Raw genomic sequence first — 21,985 nt, forward strand, 5'->3', positions numbered from 1 at the left:
TGGGTATCATGTGGGAAACAGGCCACTTCTGGCAGCTTATTGTTTACTTATTCACAGCCTGCGATGGTATCACACCTGCACACCTCCGCAGGGCTGACACGTCGCCGCACACAGGTGGAGAGGATGATGAGCGGAACGGCCCGCGGGCGGCAGAGCCTGGACAAACAGAGACGGTAAACTCCAGGCCAAGGGTAAATTGGGTGGCGGGTCTCTAAGGGCTTCGTGGAGGGGAGACTTGCCTGGGGAGACAGGCTAAGGGGAGGAAAGACGGTGGCCAAAGTCATAGAGGCCTGGATAGGCCCTCATATGCCCCTGTCCTGCACTGCCCCTCCACGCACGGGCTGCCTAATGCTTTCTGTTTTGTTTTTGTTTTGTTTTTGAGACTGAGTCTCAAAAACAAAAACTAGGGATGACCCTCAGGGACTGGCAGGGCTTCCTGTGATGATTTGAGAAAATGTATGCAAGGTACATGGCATGGAATGAGGGCTCATTAAAATATATAGCCAGGTGCAGTGGTTCATGCCTGTAGTCCTAGCACTTTAAGAAGCTGAGGTGGAAGAATTGCTTGAAGCCAGGAGTTCAAGACCTGCCCCAGAAACATAGTGAACGCCATTTCTAAATAAACTGATAAATAAATAAATAAGAAAAATTGGCTGGGTGTGGTGGCTCATGCCGGTAATCCCAGCACTTTGGAAGGTTGAGGTGGGTGGATCACCTGAAGCCTGGAGTTCGAGACCAGCCTGGTCAACAAGGTAAAACCCCATCTCTACTAAAAATATAAAAAATTAGCTGGGCATGGAGGCAGGTGCCTGTAATCCCAGCTACTCAGGAGGCTGAGGCAGGAGAATTGCTTGAACCTGGGAGGCAGAGGTTGCAGTGAGCCGAGATCGCGCCATTGCACTCCAGCCTGGGTAACAAGAGCGAGACTCCGTCTCAAAAAAAGAAAAGAAAAATTAGCCAGGCATGTTGTCTAATTTTTGTGTGAATCTATGGTCCAGCTACTTGGGAAGATGAGGTGGAAGGATCTCTTGAGCCCAGGCTGGAGTGCAGTGGCATGATCATGGCTCACTGTGGCCTCCACCTCCCTAGCTCAGGCGATTCTCCCACCTGAGCCTCCTAAGTAGCTGGGACTACAGGCACACAGCACCATATGTGCCTAATTCTTTTGACTTTGTAGAGAGGAGGCTGCCCCAGTACTTTCCAGCTGCACACCCAGGCCAGGACAGGCTGGTGTGTCTCCCTTCCTTTGCTGGGATGTCCAGAATACCCACTGACCACCCAGACAAGGGTTCAGAGTGTGGAGGGCGTTTCATCTTGGGTTTATTTTAGGTGGTATGTCAACAAGAAAACACACACCACACACACCACACATAAACACACGCCACACACAAATACATACCACACACACCACACAGAAACACACAAACACACACACCATACACACACCACACATAAACACACACATCACACACACACATACCACAAACACACACACACCACACACACACCCACACACATCACACATCACACGCCACACATACCACACACAAACACACAAACACACACACAACACACATACATACACACACACCCCACACACACCACACACACCACACACACACACACACACACACACACCCTGAACACTATTCTCTTTCTCTTTCCAATTCCCTTTCAACGCTTGTGATTACTGCAGGATGAAGGTCTCAATTTGCTGCCAGAAATCCTTTAACATCTTTCTATCCAAGCTTATCTTTTTGTTATTTCTTTTTTTAACAAGGAGAGAGCCAGCCTCCAGTTCAGAATGAGCAGCAGCTGATAGAATCTAGCTAGAATGTTATAACATGCATTTTAATTTTATATATTTTTTGTTACCTTCTATTTACCACAGGTGGTACTGGTTTTCTATTTTCCACAGTGATAAAAAGTTTCCTTTTAAGGTACATGGTGGCTGGACACAGTAGCACATGCTTGTAATCCCAGCACTTTGGGAGGCCAAGGCGGGAGGATCACCTGAGGTCAGGAGTTCGAGATCAACCTGGCCAACATGGTGAAACTCTGTCTCTACTAAAAATACAAAAATTAGCCAGGTGTGGTGGTGCACACTTATAGTCCCAGCTACTCAGGAGGCTGAGGCAGGAGAATCGCTTGAACCTGGGAGGCAGAGGTTGCAGTGAGCTGAGATCATACCATTGCACTTTAGCCTGGGAGACAGAGTGAGACTCTGTCTAAAAAAAAAAAAAAAAAAAGGACATGGTTAGCTCATGCCTGTAATCCCAGCACTTTCGGAGGCCGAAGTGGGAGGATTGGGCAGATCGCTTGAGCTCAGGAGTTTGAGGAGTTTGAGACGAGCAACATGGAGAAACCCTGTCTCTACCAAAAATACAAAAAAATTAGCTGTGCATGGTGGTGACATGCCTGTGGTCTCAGCTGCTCCAGAGACTGAGGCAGGAGGATTGCTTGAGCCTGGGAAACAGAGGCTGCAGGGAGCCAGGATTGCGCCACTGCATTCCAGTCTGGGCAACAGCATGAGACTCCCATCTCAAAAAATAGTACATGATAAAAACAGGAACAAAAGCAAAAAAACCCATACTCTGAAAACCAGATGACTTTGTTCAAATCCCCGCTTGGGCCTCTTACTACCTGCATGATCTTGAGCAAGTCATACAACCTGTCTGCCTCAATTTCCTCATCCAAACAGTGACTGAGAGTATGTCTCCCCTGGCACAGTGACTTGTGCCTACAATCCCAGCACTTTGGGAGGTCAAGGTAGGAGAATGGCTGGCTTGAGGCCAGGAGTTTGAGACCAGTCTAGGCAACAAATCGAGACCCCCATCTGTACAAAAACTTAAAAATTAGCTGGCAGTGATGAGCCTGAGAGCCTGTAGTCCCAACCACTTGGGAGGCTGAGGCAGAAGGATCACTTGAACAAAGGAGTTTGAGGTTGCAGTGAGCTGATCATCCCAGTGTACTCCCTCCACATGGACAAAATGAGAGACCCTGTCTCAAAAAACAAAACAAAACCCCCAGTATGTCTGTCTTCAGATTATTATTAAAATTATATTAGTTAATAGACGCAAAGGGCTTAGATTGTTGGTGGATACCTACTAAATGCTCTATAAATGTTTACTTTTTTTTCTGGAGACCGAGTTTCACTCTGTCACCCAGGCTAGAGCGAATGGTGCAATCTCAGCTTGCTGCAAGCTCCACCTCCTGGATTCAAGCAATTCTCCTGCCTCAGCCTCCTGAGTAATTGGGACTACAGGTGCTCGCCACCACACCTGGCTAATTTTTTGTATTTTTTAGTAGAGATGGGGTTTTGCCGTGTTGCCCAGGCTGGTCTCAAACTTCTGAGCTCAGGCAATTCACCCACCTTGGCCTCCCAAAGTGCTAGGATTACAGGCATGAGCCACCTCGCCCAGCCTACTTTTTTGTATTTTTAGTAGAGACGGCATTTTACCATGTTGGCCAGACTGGTCTCTAACTCCTGACCTCAGATGGTCCAGCTGCCCGGCCCAAAGTGCTGGGACAGGCATGAGCCACTGTGCCTGGCCAAATGCTTGCTCTTATTAGGTCAAATAGAGAAACAGAACAAAACACCCATAACTGAGGGAAACAAAGATTTGGAGAAGATAGAGGCTGAGTTAGGATGTTGGTAAGTTTCTGGATTCCCAGTGTAATTGCCAGCCGTTTCAATCTCTAATAACGAATATAACCTCTCAGCCTTTACTTACTCACCTGCAGAATGGGACTAATCCTATCTTATTGGATGTTCAGATTGGTGTGTATAAAGGCGGCTCAGAGGCTGGGCGCGGTGGCTCACACCTGTAATCCCAGCACTTTGGGAGGCCCAGGCAGGTGGATCACTTGAGGTCAGGAGTTCCAGACCAGCCTGACCAACATGGTGAAACTCCATCTCTACTAAAAATACAAAAATCAGCTGAGTGTGGTGGTGGGTGCCTATAATCCCAGCTACTCAGGAGGCTGAGACAGGAGAATTGCTTGAACCCGGGGGGCAGAGGTTGCAGTGAGCCGAGATTGCACCACTCCACTCTAGCCTGGGCAAAAGAGCAAAACTCCACCTCTCTCTCTCTATCTATCTATATATGAAATAGAGGCAGCTCAGAAAATGAGCATTAGGATGATGACGCCTTCTCAATTTGGATAATATTGCTCCCAGGGGGGCAAAAAACTTACTCTTTTTAATATCAAAAAGACATACGTAAATAGGCATATAGTATATCTGTGTTATTAAACTTTGCAGCGATTAGGCAAAAAAAAGTCTAAAAAGGGCTCTCTAGGGGAACGATGATGAAGGAAAAGTTGAGAAACGCTCCTCTCCACACCAAGGTTTTCCCACTTGGCTTGTTAGCCACCAGTGGGTTGTAAAATCGGGTTCATGGGTCATGAACAGCATTTGGGGGAAAAAGGATCTGGAAAATGCCACAGGGCACTGCATATAATGAGTCAGAACGTGTTGTGCAAACGTTTTCCATTCCACGTGTGGGTGCGTGAACGGCAGTCACAAAAGATATCTCTGCTGGGCACGGTGGCTCACGTCTGTAATCCCAACACTTTGGGAGGCCGAGATGGGCGGATTACTTGAGGTCAGGACTTCAGACCAGCCTGGGCAACATGGTGAAACCCCGCCTCTAATAAAAATACAAAACTAGCCCAGCATGGTGGCATGTGCCAGTAGTCCCAGCTAGTGGGGAGGCTGAGGCAAAATAATTGCTTGAACCCAGGAGGCGGAGGTTGCGGTGAACGGAGATCGCGCCACTGCACTCCAGTCTGGGCGACAGAATGAGACTCCATCTCGAACATAAATAAATAAATAAATAAATAAATAAATAAATAAATAAATATCTCTTGTGGATCACTGTTTAAAAAAAAGTTTAAAGCCATTGCTCAAAACCACGGTTTTTTTCTCTCACATTTTCTCTCTCAGACAAGCGTGTGCAGCCTTGGACCATTTTGCTCGAAACGAAGAAATCGACAACGAAAGGAAGAAATGTAGGACAGATCCCAGATTCCAATGAGACTCGGGCTGACCCTCACCAGCTCATGGCCCAGAAACTTCCTTCCTTCCACATTTTCTTGTCCAGGTGAGCACTGGTGCAGAGGAAAACAACCATCCCTGGCTGCATGCGGTGGCTCACGCCTATGATCCCAGCACTTTGGGAGGCAGAGGCAGGAGGATCGCTGATCCCAGGAGTTCAAGACCAGCTTGGGCAGCATAGCAAGACCTTATCTCTAGAAAGAATCCCCAAATTAGCCAGGTGTGGTGGTGCACACCTGTAGTCCCAGCTACTCGGGAGGCTGAAATACGAGGATCCCTTGAGCCCAGGAGGTGGAGGCTGCAGTGAGCTGTGATTGTGCCACTGCACTTTAGCCTGGATGACAGAGTGAGACCCTGTCTCAAAATTTAAAAAAAGGCGGGGGAGAAAATGACCCTCCAGCGGGATACTACTCCTCCTCACTCCTTCCTCTACCTCTTCTCCTCTCATTCCTTCTCTTCCCCTTTTCCCTCTCCCCTCTTCTCTTCTATCCCCATCCCTGGCCTTCTCCCTTTGCCTCCTTTCCTCCAGACGTGGAAGCCAGCAGTCACATTGACCGAGTTTGTCATGTACTGTATGGTCTGGGGCACGTCATTCAACTTCTCTGAGACTCAGATTTCTCAGCCATAAAATGGGGAAGTTATTTGTAAGGTCGAACAGACAATTAAATGTGAGCATGGATGTAAAGTATTTTAGCCCGGCGCCTGGCATACGGTGGGTGCTCGGAATGACAGTAGCTGGCTACCAGCTGCTGTGTGAAGTACTGGAGTGTCTATGCATCAGCATGATTTAGTCCTTACAATGAGCTATGCAGGAGCTGGGAAAATACCAGGGCAGGCCACCTGGTTTCAGATCCCAGCTCAGGATCTTTTCGTATCTTTTTTCTTTTTTTTTGAAACGGTCTTGCTCTGTTGTCCAGGCTGGAGTGCAGTGGCATGATCTCAGCTCACTGCAACCTCTGCCTCCTGGGTTCAAGCTATTATCCTGCCTCAGCCTCCTGAGTAACTGGGATTACAGATGTACACTACCACACCCAGCTAATTTTTGTATTTTTAGTAGAGACGGGGTTTCGCCACGTTGGCCAGGCTGGTCTTGAACTCCTGACCTCAAGTGATCTGCCCACCTTGGCCTCCGAAAGTGCTGGGATTACAGGCATGAGCCACAGAGCCTGGCTGGAAATAGAGTTTTTTAAATAGGCACAGTTCAGTCCCCAGGAAAATAAGGCAGAAGGTGAGAGTGGATGCTGATTAGGCTTCTAGAAGCCTCATTGTCAATAACCTTATCTCCCTCTTGTGTTTTTTTTTTTTTTTTTTTTTTGAGATGGAATCTCGCTCTGTCACCAGGCTGGAGTGCAGCGGTGCGATCTCGGCTCACTGCAGCATCCGCCTCCCAGGTTCAATCAATTCTCCCACCGCAGATTCCCAAGTAGCTGGGATTACATAGGCACACCACCACACCTGGCTAATTTTTGTATTTTCAGTAGAGACAGGGTTTCACCATGTTGGCCAGGCTGGTCTCAAACTGCTGATCTCAGGTGATCCACCCTTCTCAGCCTCCCAAAGTGCAGATCACAGGAGTGAGCCACCATGCCCAGCCACTCACATGGTTTAACTTTTTATTTTCAGAGGGCCACCCAGAGGGAAGAGAATAAAGTTGGTAAAGAAATGAACACTGGCCAGGCATGGTGGCTCATGCCTGTAATCCCTGCACTTTAGGAGGCTGAGGCAGGAGAATTGCTTGAACCCAGGATGCAGAAGTTGCAGTGAGCCGAGATCATGCCATTGCACTCCAGCCTGGCGCCTGGTGACAGAGCAAGACTCTGTCTCAAAAAAAAAAAAAAAAAAACCAACTACTACTGAGGACTGCTTTTCGCAGGGGCAAGGTCTTGCTCTGTTGCTCAGGCTGGAGTGCAGCGGTGGGATCATAGCTCACTACAGCCTTGAAATCCTGGGCTCAAGCAATTCTTTCCATTCTTTTGCCTCATCCTTCCAAGTAGCTGGGACCACAGGTGTGTGCCATTGCGCTGGACTATTTTATTATTATTCTTATTTTTTGTAGAAACAGGGGGTTCCACCATGTTGCCCAAACTCGTCTTGAATTCCTGGCCTCAAGTGATCCTCCCGCCTCGGCCTCCCAAAGTGCTGGGATTCCAGGCCTGAACCACCCCACCTACTCTTTTTTTTTTTTTTTTTTGACAGAGTCTCACTTGTGACCCAGGCAGAGTGCAGTGGCGAAATCTCAGCTCACTGCAACCTCTGCCTCCCAGGTTCAAGTGATTCTTCGGTCTCAGCCTCCCGAGTAGCTGGAACTACAGGTGCCCTACACCATGCCCGGGTAACTTTTGAATTTTTAGTGGAGACAGGGTTTCACCATATTAGCTAGGCTGGTCTCGAACTCCTGACCTCGTGATCCACCCGCCTCGGCCTTCCAAAATGCTGGGATTACGAGCATGAGTCACTGTGCCCGGCGGTTTTTTTTTTTTTTTTTTAAGACAGAGTCTCTGTTGCCCAGGCTAGAGTGCAAGGCACGATCTCGGCTCACTGCAACCTCTGCCTCCCAGGTTCAAGGGATTCTTCTGCCTCAGCCTCCCAAGTAGCTGCGATTACAGGCACCCAACACCACGTCCGGCTAATTTTTTGTGTTTTTAGTAGAGATGGGGTTTCCCTATGTTGGCCCAGATGGTCTCAAACTCCTGACCTCAAGTGATCCGCCCGACCTCAGCCTCCCAAAGTGTTGCGATTAGACTTGAGCCACCATGCCCGGCCTTGCACCTGCTCTTATTTCCACTCTCCTTTTTCTTCTTTGAGCACTGTCCCTGAAATGTAGCTGTCCATCAAGTCATCAATGGATTCTAATTGGCCAATTCGAGGCAAGGCTTGCTGGAACCGCCCTCCAGCCCCCACAGGAAGCAAATGATAGGGCACATGTATCAACGGCTGGCCAATGGGAGGCTGGCATCTTCCAGGCAGTCCACCAATGGGAGAGCATACTCCTGCCCTCCCCAACTGCCTCTGCAGGGCAGCCTCGTGCCTTTGCAGTTTGACACCTTCCTTTTATCCCAAGAAGGTCCCTCGGAGGTCACTTCAGGAAGGCAGAATGGCAGGGCCTCATTCCCTTCATCCTGCCTGTGCCTGCCCCATGGCTCTGCTCCCCAGAGTGGATGGGAGGGGAGGTCTTTCTAAACAAAAATGACATCTATGCAAATATATGTAGTTTCAGGCTTGCGCCTATTATTTCTTATTTATTTATTTATTTATTTATTTATTTTGAGACGGAGTTTCGCTCTTGTTACCCAGGCTGTAGTGCAATGGCGCGATCTCAGCTCACTGCAACCTCCACCTCCTAGGCTCAGGCAATTCTCCTGCCTCAGCCTCCTGAGTAGCTGGGATTACAGGCACGCGCCACCATGCCCAGCTAATTTTTTGTATTTTTAGTAGAGACAGGGTTTCACCATGTTGACCAGGGTGGTCTCGATCTCTTGACCTCGTGATCCACCCGCCTTGGCCTCCCAAAGTGCTGGGATTACAGGCGTGAGCCACCGCGCCCAGCATTTATTTCTTTTTTAATGGAACAACAATTGCTTTGGCTTTATTTTGTTTTTTCAAGAAATGTCATTTTAAAGTTCCAAGTATCTTGGCAACCCCTTCCCTTTTACCAAGTTTTGGGTACTGAGGAGAAACAATCAACCTCCCTTTTTCTGTCTTCCAACCTGTCCCTCAGTGATGAGGCCTGGGGAGAAGGGAGGGGTCACATAGGATGGGTGGCAGTCGGCGCATGCAGAAGATGGAATAGGGTGGAGTTTAAGAGTAGGAGAGGCCAGGTGCAGCGGCTCACACCTGTAATCCCAGCACTTTGGGAGGCTGAGGCGGGCGAATCACCTGAGGTCAGGAGTTCGAGACTAGCCTGGCCAACATGGTAAAGTCCTGTCTCTACTAAAAACACAAATATTAGCCAGGCATTGTGGCGGGAGCCTGTAATCCCAACTCCTCGGGAGGCTGAGGCAGGAGAATCACTTGAACCTGGGAGGTGGAGGTTGCAGTGAGCTGAGATGGCATCATTGCATTCCAGCCTGGATGACAAAAGCAAGACTTCGTTTCCAAAAAAAAAAAAAGAGAAGAAATTGTCTAAATTGGGTGTAAAACAAGAAATTAGGATGTTGACTTGCCCCAGATGGGGAATATTAAAAGAATCATAAAGATGCAAAAGAGCTTAGAGAAGAGGTTTGCCTGGTGGCTTTTGATGGCCGCAGATGGATGGGCGTCTTGGGCCGTCGCCTCACTGGGGGTGAAGAAGGCTAGGGCGGTCTGAGGGTGTTGTGCTGAGGTGTCTCATGGCCCTCTTCTCTTGCCTTCTTGGTTGCAGGCAGGCATGGCCCTGCTGTTCGCGGTGGGTTGCGTCTTCTTCCCGGTGTGCTTCACTGTCCTGCGCTGGGGCTTGCAGAACCACACTGGCCTGCAGATGGAGAGACAAGAGGCTGTCCTGGTGGCATCCAAGTAAGAGGACCAGGGTGAGGGTGTCCTTCCTGGGGCCACGGCTGGTGGAACTGATCTCTCACTTTCAGGATGAGTTTGTGGTGAAAGCAGAAGCAGTGTGGGGTGGAACTGGGATTTGAAGTCAAAAGACACCAGCAGGAGGGCACGGTGGCTTATGCCTGTAACCCCAGCACTTTGGGAGGCTGAGATGGCGTGTCACCTGAGGTCAGGAGTTCGAGACCAGCCTGACCAACACAGTGAAACCCCATCTCTACTAAAAATACAAAAATTAGCTAGGTGTGGTGGCAGGCACCTGTAATCCCAGCTACTCCAGAGGCTGAGATAGGAGAATCACTTGAACTTGGCAGGTGGAGGTTGCAGTGAGCTGAGATCATGCCACTGCACTCCAGCCTAGGTGACAGAGTGAGACTCTGTCTCAAAAAAAGAAAAAAAAAAAAAGACAACAACAGTGGGGTCTTTTGTGAGTCATTTGATTTCACTGAAATTCAGATCCCTTACTGATTAACGAGCTTAATAATAACACCCACTTCCCTTTCTTCATGGCAATGTTGTATGAGCATCATGTGAATCAGCGTCTGTAGAGCAGGGGTTGCAAGCTCCTGCAGATAATATGAGGGATGTGGGCTCTGCAGGGATGGTGTGGGCTGGAGGACTCACCTTCTCTGCTGAGGGCCACCGTGGCTCCATGCCAGCCTACTGATAATGTTATACGGTTAGAACGTGGGCCAGCATTTTTGGAGTTATGATTCTTTGTCATTGTTGTTGAGATAGGGTCTTGCTCTGTTGCCTAAGCTGGAGTGTAGTAGCAGGATCATGACTCACTGCAGCCTTGAACTCCTGGGCTCAAGCAATCCTCCTGCCATAGCTGGGACTACAGGTAGGCACCACCACACCTGGCTAATTTTTTTTTTTTTTTTTTTGTTAGAGATGGGGTCTCACTATGTTGCCCAAGCTGGTCTCGAACTCCTGGGCTCACATGATCCTTCCTTCTCAGCCTCTGAAGTGCTGGGATTACGGGCATGAGCCACTGTGCCTGTCTTCTTCTTCTTTTTTTAGACAGGGTCTCACTCTGTCACCCAGGCTGAAGTGCAGTGACATGATCATGGCTCACTGTGGCCTTGACATCCTGACAAGTGATTCTCCCTCTTTAGCCTCCCGAGTTGCTGCGACTACAGGTGCGCACCACTATGCCTGGCTAATTTTTGGATTTTTGATAGAGACGGGGTTTCTCCATGTTGCCCAGGCTGGTCTCAAACTCCTGGTCTCAAGTGATCCTCCTTCCTTAGCCTCCTGAGTAGCTGAGACTGCAGGTGCATGTCATTGTGGCTGGCTCTCTCCCAATTCTTTTTTTATTTTTATTTTTTTGAGACAGAGTTTTTTTTTGCTCTTGTTGCCCAGGCTGGAGTGCAGTGGCGCAATCTCGGCTCACTGAAACCTTTGCCTCCTGGGTTCAAGTGATTCTCTTGTCTCAGCCACCTGAGTAGCTGGGATTACAGACATGTGCCACCACGCCCAGCTAATTTTGTATTTTTTCTTTTAGTAGAGATGGGGTTTCTCCATGTTGGCAAGGTTGGTCTCGAACTCCCAACCTCGGGGGTGATCTGCCTGCCAGCATTTTTTTTTTTTTTTCTTTAGACAGAATCTCACTCTGTTACCCAGGCTGGAGTTCAGTGGCTTGATCCTGGCTCACTGCAACCTCTAACCTCCACCTCCCAAGTTCAAGCAACATTCCTGCCTCAGCCTCCGGAGTAGCTGGGATTACAGTGCATACCACCACGCCTGGCTAATTTTTGTGGTTTTTAGTAGAGACGGGGTTTCACATGTTGGCCAGGTTGGTCTCGAACTCCTGACCTCAGGTGATCTTCCCACCTCGGCCTCCCAAAGTGCTGAGATTACAAGCCTGAGTCACTGTGCCCAGCCTCTCCCAATCCTTAAACACTAATAAGTAACTTAGAATTTATTTAAGAACTGCTATACTGACAGCTACATACTGGCCAAACAAAACATGTCTGTGGGCTGGGCTGGGCCCTTGGGCTGCAGGTCTATAGCCTGTGTGGCAAAGCTTACCATAAATGTGCATTATCAGCAAGCCATCGGAAGGGGAGGGAGTACACAGAACACAGATTTAACTAGGGTGTCTACTTGGATTCCCTGGCAAACAAACAAACAAAAAAACCCGTCTCTACTCATCCAAAGTGAAACCACAGTTCCGTGACCAGCCTTTAGTCCTCAATCGGGTAGTGATAGTGATCACCCATCACCAGCCTCCCCGACCTCAGTCTTTTTTGCAGTTTTGCTCATGTGTGGCTTTGGGGTTCATGGGTTTGAAACCCAACTTTCATCCAGGGGTTGTGGCTCCCACATGTAATCTCAGCATGTTGGGAGGTGGAGGCGGGTGGATCGCTTGAGCCCAGGAGTTTGAGACCAGCCTGGGCAACTTGGTGAAACCCCATCTCTACGAAAAATAACAAAAATTAGCTGGGCATGGTGGTGTGCACCTGTAGTCCCAGCTACTCGGGAGGCTGAGGTAGGAGGATCACTTGAGCACCGGAAGGTTGAGGTTGCAGTGAGCCATGATCGCGCCACTGCACTCCAGCCTAGGGGACAGAATGAGACGCTGACCAAAAAAAAAACACACACACACAAAATTTCTAAACCTGTTTCTTCTATAAAACAGGGATATCACCACGTAGGAAGATTAAGAATCAGTAGAAATCACCTGGTACTGTCCCTAGCATGTAGTAAAAACTCAGGGAGCTGGATCCCCTTTCCCCCTCCGGTGAAGCGCTGAGGTCAGGAGCCAGGTCCGCTATTGTCTCTAAACCCGCTCTAAATCGGCCTAAGGTGAGACTTCCTGGGGCTTTCCTATAGATGGCCGCTAGAGGGCAGCACAAAACAGCAAATCCCAGTCCCCGGCCTTTCTTGAGGGAGGCGAGGAGTGGGCTCTGGGCAGAGAAAGGTAAAGCACAGGGTTGATAATTGAGCTTAGAGGCCCAAGGAGTTTGCAGAGCAGGCCCTTGCCATGCTGAAGTTCACAGGACAGTTGGGATCAGGACAGGACGGCAGAAGTCCAAGGCGGCAGCGCCTCTGGTTCGGGCCCCGCAGCGCGATCCTGGCCCGGTCCCCAGGCCTCACTTTCCTTATGGGGCAGTGAGGGGCTTGCACCAGTCCACCCCGGGGTCCTTTCCAACTCTGAAACTAGGCTGCCTGTGGACGTTGCAGAGGAAGGGGCGCTAGAGGGTTGGGAATTTAGGGGAGGTCAGGAGGGGCAGGCAGCCTGAAGAACAGGGCCAGGAGTCCTGGGGCTCCCTGGGACTTCCTGAGAGGCAGCCTCCCCCATTCCCCAGCACTTCTTCCATCCTCCCTGCCGCTCTGACGCCTGCAATGAGAGGAGCCTCGGGACCGCTGCTGGCCCTGTGGGAAGGACAGGCGCAGTGCCCTGGGAGCTTCTGCGGCAGACAGGACCCAGGCAGCCCGGCAGCAGTCAGGTGTCCCCAATGGCCAGTGTCAGCTTCCTTCCCTGCCAGCCGGTGAAGGGCCTCTGGGTCTGAGGATGCTGTGTTGAGATGCTTTTGCTCCCATCCCCTTCTTCAGCTCTGCCTTCTGAGAAAGCACCACTTGCTCCTGCTCCCTCTCCCGGGGAACCCTCTCTTCCGCCCAGTAGGCACCCGAAGCCGGACCCGGGGCAGGCCACAGAGGGTTGCCTTGGCGAGGGGGGAGATGCCAGGCATTTGCAAAGTGCTGATGGGAAACAAGGTCGGGCCCGGTGGGGGCTCAGGGCCCCCTCCCAGCTGGCCAAGGAGCCCCAGGCCCCCTTTATCCCCAAGAGAAGAGCTGCTGTCCCTTTAAGGGCCTCCCCCTCCCTCTTTCTCTGCTCCCCCCATCTCTGTCGCAGCCGCGCGGCTGTGGCTCAGAGCTGCATGGGGAGACGCTGCTGCAGGTCCGGTTTCTTGGTGTCTGGTCGGTGCCATCATTTCCCCGCCCCTCCCCCGCCCTCCCCAAGCTGGTCACTTCCCCTCCCCCTCCCCCTCCCCACCGAGGGGGCAGGGGGCTGGGCGCGGAGTCTCTATGATGCCATGTGTCCATGCTGGGCGGCGGGGACCGGGGCGGCAGCGAGAGGAGGCAGTGGAGCCGGGACAGCGGCGGTGACCGCTGACCGCTAGCCCGGCTGCTCCTCCACTCCCTCCCGCCCACCTCCTTCCTTCGGGGCTGGCACCCGGACCCACCCCCACCCCCTCCCCGCCTCCTCGGGCCCTCCCAGCCTCTCACGTAAGCCTCCCCTCCCCACCTGCCTGGTGGTTCCCTCCCCTCCCCCATCTGCACCCTCCTCCTCCTGTCCCCTCTTCCTCTGTCCCTCCCCAAGTCGTCCCCTCCTCGCCTCTCCCCATCCCTCACTGGCCTGCTCCTGCTCCCCTTATCCCGTCCTCCCCTCCCCCGTCTCTGCTCAGCCGGCCCCTTCCCGACTCCCCAGTGTCATCGGACTCCCTTCTCGGCTCTGGTGCCCTGGCCCCATCCCGTCCCCGCCCTGTCCCCTTTGTGCCCCTACCCGTTGTTTTCTCCCTCCTTCCTGGGCTTGGCGTCCCTTCTCCACCCCTAACTCCTTCCGCTTGGCCTTCCTGCCCCTTCACGGCCCTCCTGCCTCCCTGGCCAAGTCCTGAGCCACCATGCTGACCCCGATGGTGGCCGGGGGGGTGGTGTTCCCCGGACTCTTCCTCCTCTCCAAGAGCACGCTCCAGAGGCTGCCCCAGCTGCGCTGGGAGGAGGCCGACGCGGTCATTGTCTCAGCCAGGTAAACGGCTTCCCTTCACCTCAGCCCCTCTCCGCTTCCTGGGCTTCTCAGGGGATGGAAGGGACCCAGCACTTCCCTGGCCCCTCAGTTGGGAGGGACTGGGAGCTCCTGCGGGGATCTGGGGCTTTACCCCCAAGCTTCCTCCCTCCTCACTGCCTGCCTTGCTCGCTGTCCTGGGAGACCTCGTCCAGCCGGGCCACCTAGTCTACTAGTGTTCAGCCTGTCTCTCTCTCCTTCCCCGTAGACCCTCCCACCCTCGAAAACAGGGCCAGCAGGTGAGGAAGACATTCCTATAAGACATTAGGGACCGAGGCCAGGGCCAGACAGCTAGGTGTCATTCAGGGAGAGTATTTGGGGGCCAGGGATGAAGAGGCGTGGATGGTAGAACTCTACACCCCTAAACAGGGCTGGAGTGTGGAGGGGAGGCTGGTGGCAGTCAAGGAGACTGTGGGACAGTGACTGGGGAGCTCAGGGTCAAGAAGGGGCCAGAGCGAGGCGCGAGTCATGACTGGGCAGCTGAGCAGTGCAGGAACTGGCCCAGGGTCCCCTCTCGGGAGAGGCCCAACCAGCAGCTCACTCTTGGCAGAGTCTCACCTCAGGACAGCCTCCCTGCCGGCTGGAGAAGAGGGAGACTCGGCTTCCACACAGAGGGAAGGGGAAGGGAGAAGGTGGCGAGGAGGGGGGCGGACTGAGGAACAGCAGCCAAGTGGGCCAGAGGGCTGTGAGGTGGCGGTGGTGGGGCACATCTCGGGCTAGCCCAGCCTTGGAGAAGGCGGGCAAGGACTGGCCCAAGCAGTGGCTGAACTCAAAGTGCAGTCGCTAGACTAGCAACGAGGAGAAATGGAGGCACACGCCTCTTCCCTTCGGCCCTTCTAGCGCGCCCCTCTCTCCCCCAGGCTGGTGTCCTCTGTCCAGGCCATCATGGCCTCCACCGCCGGCTACATTGTCTCCACCTCCTGCAAGCACATCATCGATGACCAGTAAGTGCCACGAGATCCCTCTGCCCAGGTGCCAGTGGTTGGTTTGTACGCGTGACCCTGGAAGACCCCACATCTTGGAGGGAACTCTGTCCGGAGTCCCTAAGCTCTTACCTTGGGCCAGATCAAGTTGACTGCAATAACTGCAACTCAGCACCCGGGATGAATTTATCCTGTCCTGTCCTTAAAGGGCAGCGCCAAGAGGGGAAGGAGTGGGAATCAGAGAGGATCCTCAAAGCTCTTCCTAGTAGTTTCCAGGTCTCCCTTGGTGTCGCGGGTTCCCCACCTCCTTCCAGCCTTCCGCCCCAGGAGGCAGACCCCATTTCCAGCCAGCACCAAGGTGGGGCGCCCCCTCCTCACCCCAGGCTCACCCCGTAGCCCCTCCCAGAATCCAGGCATTCGGCACCCGCTCCACGCGTGAGGGAGAGGAGATGGGAGAGATGACACGCACAAGGCCACACGCGCCAGGCAGTGGGGGAGGAGACGAGGGCGAAGAGGCCAAACTGTGGCCGGGCAGCTGCTGCAGTGTCTGGCGCTTGCCAAAAAAGCTCAGAGGTGTGCAGGCAGGAGGCGGAGGACCGGGAGGAGAGGGGCCCTGTCCGTGGTGCTGACGGCCACCCCAGGTGACCCACGGGCGGCCCGTTGCAAGTTGTCTGGGAGGCATCCACACGCCCTCCTCATAGCTTTCGGCCCTGCTTCCCTTCCCTGGCAGCCACTGAGCCCCAGGGGACATTCTCCGGATGCCCCTGGTGGGGGGTGTTTGTTTGCCTCCTCTTTTCCCGAAGATGAATCGCCGCCTCTGTGGTGAGGCACTGGCCCTTCCTGGAAGGACTTCAGCGAGAGGAATTGAGTTAGGTGGCCGCCTCGGAGGACACTTCTTGGCTTAACTCTTTCTTCAGACCCTGCCCAGGGACTTGGCTGCCTCTTGGCCTCTGCCCGCCCCTTCCCATCCCTGCTCCAAGCTGAGCCTGGGATCCAGTGCTTCCGCCCCAGCCTTCACACACAGAGGTCACCATTTGGCTTCTGCACCCCCGCTGCTCCCCAGGCCCCCCTGTGTCTGTTCCTGTCCTTCCTCCCCACTTTAATCCTCAGGTAGGTGGGGAGGATCCAGGTTAATCCAGGGCAGCAGCTGTTCCTACTTCTGAGCACCTAATTGCTGAGAGGGTGGGGATGGGATTTAACATCCTGGTGGCCCCTCCTGGTCTCCCGCCCCAGCCCAGGGCTCCCATCTCCCATCTCATCCACTGGGCCAGCTCGCTGGGCTGCTCCCTGCCCTGACTCCTCCAGGCCACGTGGACCCTCTCTCCCTGTGTTCCCACCTCATGTTCTCCAAAGCCACCCCTCCCGTCTCATCTCTCCTGGCCTCAGCTCCACACCACTGCACCACGGCCTCCAGTTCTCTTTTCCGTGGCACCATCCCTGCTGGAGAATGGGCTGGCTCCCTTCACAAGCTGGTTGTCCCAGGCTCCCCAGCCTCAGAGGCCTCAGCCCCAGCTTCTCTACAGCTCCCTTCACGCACCTCATGTTTGGTGGTGACCTCTGGCTGACTTTGCTTTCATCCCTTTTCCCCCTCGTGGGGCAAGCTCCCCAGGGCCTGCCTCTCTGACCTCCTGCCCCCACCCCAGACCAGTCTCAGGACTACAGGATTTAAGAGAAACTGCCAATGTGCTGACTCCAGAAGAAAAATGCAGTCTTGCATATTCTCCATTTCTCATTTTTGTTTACTCTCCAAGTACGTGGAACTTTCTCTGTCCTTGGCTCCTTTTGCTCTGCATTTTCCCCTTAATGCTTGGCTGTCCCTGAAAAACAACACAAAACAGACAAGAGATTGGGTCACTTTGGGGCAGGGCGAACAGCTCTGAGAAGACCTCTCACTTGCCGGCAAGCAGGGCCTCTGATGCCTCTGAGATCTTCTGGGGACAGCGGGGCTGAGAGTCAGGGCTGTGGAGCCAGACGGCCCACATCCCCTCCTTGGCCAGGTTACCTAGCCCCTCTGTGACTCACTTCCTCATCTGTATAGTGGGGATGATGGCCATACCTACCTTTTACAGGGGTTTGGGAGGGGTAAATAAGCGCATGCGTGTGAAGGTTTAGAAGAGCGCCTGCCCTGGGAGGCAGGAACAGGTGTCCACTCCCGAGACCTCTCTCTCTAGCACTCTTGCCCCTTTAGCTGTTGCTGATCCTCACCTCAGGGTAAGGTTAGGACAAATAACCATGGCCAGGTCCCACCTGCCTGGCCTGGGCTTATTTTGGCACTCTATCTGGGCCCTTTGGTCTGTGGGCATCTTCTGGTCTCTTCTTTTCCCCCCACCGTAAGGCAGGGAGAGAGGAACATGGGTGGGTTCTGAGGCCACAGGTTTGAATCCCAGCACCATCTCTTACTAGCTGCGTGACTGCCTGACCTGCGTCACTGTGTGACCCTCCGGATCCCTCACTGTACCCGAGACTCCACGCATGCCCAGGGCTGCCGAGCAGACCCCTGAGGTCCGGCCCCGCTCACTGGCGCCCCTTTCCTCCTTGCTCCCCACCTCCTCTGCCCAACAGACACTGGCTGTCCTCTGCCTACACGCAGTTTGCTGTGCCCTACTTCATCTATGACATCTACGCCATGTTCCTCTGTCACTGGCACAAGCACCAGGTGAAAGGGCACGGAGGGGACGACGGCGCGGCCAGAGCTCCAGGCAGCACGTGGGCCATCGCGCGCGGCTACCTGCACAAGGAGTTCCTCATGGTGCTCCACCACGCCGCAATGGTGCTGGTGTGCTTCCCGCTGTCCGTGGTGAGTTCCAGAGAGCTGGGCAGGTGGGGTGCGGGTGGCCTGCTCCTTGGTCCTGCTGGTGCCAGCAGGAGCCTGGGAAGCCCTGGGTTTGGGTACCGGCAGATAAGCAGACCCAGCGCGTTCCCAGGGAAAGCTGTGGACCAGTAGGGTTCACTGCCCAGCCCAGTTGCAAGAGGCACCAGAGTGTGGGGGCAGCCTGGCCCAGGGCTGGACGATGCCCAGCTGTGGCGCTTTGGATGCGTGGTTGCATGTCTCTGAGCCTCAGTTTCCTCACCCATGATGTAGGGAACACAGTCTTTCTGCAGGACTGTGGGAGGGAGGCAGCCAAGTCATGACCTGCTCCTGCACCCAGGTGTTCTTTCTTACCCCCCACCCCAAGACAGAGTCTCACCCTGTTGCTCAAGCTGGAGTGCGGTGTTGCGATCTCAGCTTACTGCAACCTCCGCCTCCCAAGTTCAAGCAATTCTCCCGCCTCAGCCTCCCAAGTAGCTGGGATTACAGGTGCCCGCCACCACGCCTGGCTAATGTTTTTGTATTTTTAGTGGAGATGGAGTCTCACTATGTTGGCCAGGCTGGTCTCAAACTCCTGACCTCATGATCCGCCCGCCTCAGCCTCCCAAAGTGCTGGGATTACAGGCGTGAGTCACCGCACCCAGCTTTGCACCCAGGTGTTCCGATGTTCAGAGTCAAGCATCTCCAAAAGTGACAGAGGGGAAAGAGGAAGGGCGGGGGCTGCCCAAGAACCCAGGGGGAGCCCCAGCCCCTCACCTTCCTGCTTCTCTGCTCAGGTGTGGCGACAGGGGAAGGGAGACTTCTTTCTGGGCTGCATGTTGATGGCAGAGGTCAGCACGCCCTTTGTCTGCCTTGGCAAGATCCTCATCCAGGTGAGTGGGCAGGGGAGGGTGCGGGAGCCCAAGGGGAGGGCACAGGAAGGGGAGGGACCTCCAGGGCTGCTGCCGAGGGCTCCGGCCCCTCTGTCATCCCTTCCATGCCTTTTGAGCTGGTGCTTGTGTCCTGGCAAAGTGTCCAGTCTGGGAGGAGCTGCCTGCTGGGGTAGTGGGGAGGCAGGAAGCGGGCGGGGAGGGGGCGACGCCCTTCTGCTGCCTCGGCCACTGCGTCTGTGTCCCCGCAGTACAAGCAGCAGCACACGCTGCTGCACAAGGTCAACGGGGCCCTGATGCTGCTCAGCTTCCTGTGCTGCCGGGTGCTGCTCTTCCCCTACCTGTACTGGGCCTACGGGCGCCACGCTGGCCTGCCCCTGCTGGCCGTGCCCCTGGCCATCCCAGCCCATGTCAACCTGGGCGCCGCGCTGCTCCTGGCCCCCCAGCTCTACTGGTTCTTCCTCATCTGCCGCGGGGCCTGCCGGCTCTTCTGGCCCCGCTCCCGGCCGCCTCCGGCCTGCCAGACCCAGGACTGAGGACCCTCCCCCTCCCCACCCTCAGCCCCATGGAGACAGGGCTCTGGGGCTGCTGGCCGGGGGTGGGAGCCAGGGCCCTCTTGTCCGGAGAGCCCCAGGACTGATGATGAGCCAGAAAGGGAAGAGGCGCCATCTCTCGGGGATTGAGGGCAGGAGAGAGGGGACCTCTTCTCCCCACTGTGCCCACTTCCTGCACACCCCTGTGCTGGAGGAGGGGAGGGGGCACCACTTCCCACCCACTGAGGGTGGGAGGGCTTGTTGAGGGGGAGATCGACAGGGTTTCAAGGGGAACCAGGAGTCAGAATGTTGGAAGGCGCGCTGCTGCCAAGGCCATCCCAGCCCCTCCGCTGCCACCCCCTACTCCGGCTCCCCGTCACCCGGGAGAAGAGGATGCCCCAACTAACCCCCACTGGCCCTCGGGTCTTCCTAGTGGCCAGCTGCCCCCGTGGCTCCTTTCCAGTTAGGCCAGCTTGAGGAATCTTATTTATTTTATTTATTTACCCAAATTTGAACTAGTCTGTTGGGTTGGGGTTGGAAGGTGGCTGCTACCCGCAAGCCTTCCCAGTGCTGACAACCCCGGGGGCAGGCGAGGGGCGCCCCGTCCCTCACCATCAGCTGCACATCGCGCCCTCGGGCCCTGGCATGTCCCTGGTGCTACTGACCTCTCAAGGCTTCCTCCAATCTGGGGTCGGGGGACCCTGGGAGGTGCTTTACAGACCGCTAATAAAAGACGATCTGCGTGAACGTGAACGCCACCAAGGCTCTCGTCACCAAGTTCTTTGGGGCTGGGAAGGGAGGAGGTGAGGGGCTTGGGCTATGGGAAACACAGAGGGGGCAGGACCCCTGGCTGCTCGCTGGGCAATCAGGGAGGAGGAAAGTGGAGACTTTTACTCATCGACAGGAGAGGAGATGCGATTGGGCGCTCAGGTTGAGTCCGGGGCCCTTGTCTGGCTCTTTAGGCCCCTTTCTGGAAATTTCTGTGGGGCATGGAGATCAGAGTGGGGAGCTCACACTGCCCCGCTAGGACTGGGGTCTTCAGATGCTCCCAAGGAAGGTGGAGGTGGGTAGGGTCAGAGGAAGGGGGCAGGCCTTACATGTGGGTGCAGAACTGGAAAAGGAGGAAGAAGAACACCACCACCAGGAAGCCCACCAGGATGTGATGGAAGAGTCCGGGGCTGGAATCTGCTAGAGAAGCAGGACCCTTAACTCCTTTCTGATGGCTCAATGGATGGGTCTGGGGCTGCTCTCCTCCAGGACCCAGCAGGAAGGGAGGCCCCTTCTCAAGCTGGTTCATACCTGAGTTAATGAACACAACGGGTTTCTCTCCAATAAACTGGGCCACAGCGAGGAGCCTGGCTTTGTCCGAGTCTGGATAATCGAAGAAGTCAGGTCTGTCTAAGAAGCTTGGAGACTTTGTCCTTGGGGTCGACACCATGGCACGCTTGGGTCTGGGTGCTAGGGCCCAAGCAAAGTCTGTGACAACGGCGAAGCAGACCCCTGCCTTTAATTCTCGAGGCAGGGGCTGACTTGGGACCCTGTGAGACCATCCAGCCTTCTTGTGGCTGTGGAGGGCCTTGATTTCTCTCAGGGTCAGCTGAGTGCACCACGACAAGGCCCTCAGTTGTTGGGGGATGGGTGGGACCGGCAGGATGGGAGAGGAGTGAAGAGAAAAGGGGAGGGGGCAGGGTTGGGTTCTCAGTCCCTAGGCGGGCATCACTCTATGTCCCAGAGCTGCCTGCCTTCCCGCTGCTCCCAAGACACCTTCTCACCAGTTTCGATGGCCCCCAGCGCAGCCAGCCATGCCCACACCAGCAGCTGTGGCCTCAGCCTCATGACTCCTATCATGAGGTGGGGGCTCTGTGATGTCACAGCCCAGAGCTGTTCTGATGGCACTTTGGGGTGAGGGGAGAAAGTGCTAGAAGCTGGGACCCCTCCCTCATCCCTCACCCTCATCAGAAGAGGAGAGGAGAGGCCTTTATCCTCTAGAATGTCACTGATGATAAAACCATAACGGTGGCAGCCCCAGCATTTACACAGAGGAGGATGGCGGCAGGGCCATCTTGCTGAAAGCCAGAACTAAGGGAAGCTACATTTGGACAGCAGGCACAGTTTGGGTTGGCAGCACAGGGTCACACGCCTCCAATCACCCCTTGCTTGGATCAGCCACAAGTAATATTTGTTTTATTTCTTTTCTGTTCTTTTCTTTTCTTTTCTTTTTTTTGGAGACGAGGTCTCCATCTGTCACCCAGGCTGGAGTGCAGTGGCGAGATCTCAGCTCACTACAGTATCCACCTCCTTAGTTCAAGCAATTCTCCTGCCTCAGCCTCCCAAGCAGCTGGGATTACAGACACGCACCACCACACCTAGCTAATTTTTGTATTTTTAGTAAAAACAAGGTTTCACTATGTTGGCCAGGCTGGTCTCGAACTCCTGACCTCAGGTGATCTGCCCTCATTGGCATCCCAAAGTGGTG

At 54.2% G+C, this 21,985-nt stretch overlaps 2 protein-coding genes across 6 annotated transcripts; one reads left to right on the forward strand and one right to left on the reverse strand.

Moving 5' to 3' along the window:
* The first annotated feature begins 13,280 nt into the window (after positions 1-13,280).
* TLCD3B (TLC domain containing 3B) lies at positions 13,281-20,267 on the forward strand. Of its 4 annotated transcripts, none has more exons than XM_012464547.3 (5): positions 13,281-14,339; positions 15,236-15,319; positions 17,861-18,095; positions 18,884-18,979; positions 19,228-20,267. In XM_012464547.3, exons 1-5 carry the CDS (start codon positions 14,215-14,217, stop codon positions 19,510-19,512), a joined length of 825 nt encoding a protein of 274 aa, XP_012319970.1. In that variant the 5' UTR covers positions 13,281-14,214; the 3' UTR covers positions 19,513-20,267. The 4 variants fall into 4 exon arrangements, with proteins under 4 accessions (XP_012319970.1, XP_012319972.1, XP_012319971.1 ...); XM_012464549.2 differs by lacking the exon at positions 13,281-14,339 and adding an exon at positions 15,695-17,048; XM_012464548.2 differs by lacking the exon at positions 13,281-14,339 and adding an exon at positions 16,900-17,048 and having other exon boundaries at positions 15,238-15,871.
* CUNH16orf92 (chromosome unknown C16orf92 homolog) lies at positions 19,983-21,482 on the reverse strand. Of its 2 annotated transcripts, none has more exons than XM_012464551.3 (4): positions 21,282-21,482; positions 20,809-20,967; positions 20,607-20,694; positions 19,983-20,489 (listed from the first exon to the last, which is right to left on the reverse strand). In XM_012464551.3, the coding sequence occupies exons 1-4, from the start codon at positions 21,463-21,465 to the stop codon at positions 20,468-20,470; spliced, it is 453 nt and encodes a 150-aa protein (XP_012319974.2). In that variant the 5' UTR covers positions 21,466-21,482; the 3' UTR covers positions 19,983-20,467. The 2 variants fall into 2 exon arrangements, with proteins under 2 accessions (XP_012319974.2, XP_012319973.1); XM_012464550.3 differs by having other exon boundaries at positions 20,809-21,047.
* Positions 21,483-21,985: the final 503 nt, after the last annotated feature.

Source organism: Aotus nancymaae, unplaced genomic scaffold (genome assembly GCF_030222135.1).
Source record: "Aotus nancymaae isolate 86718 unplaced genomic scaffold, 86718_ANA_hifiasm-v0.15.2.pri h1tg000049l, whole genome shotgun sequence".
Lineage (NCBI taxonomy): Eukaryota > Metazoa > Chordata > Mammalia > Primates > Aotidae > Aotus > Aotus nancymaae.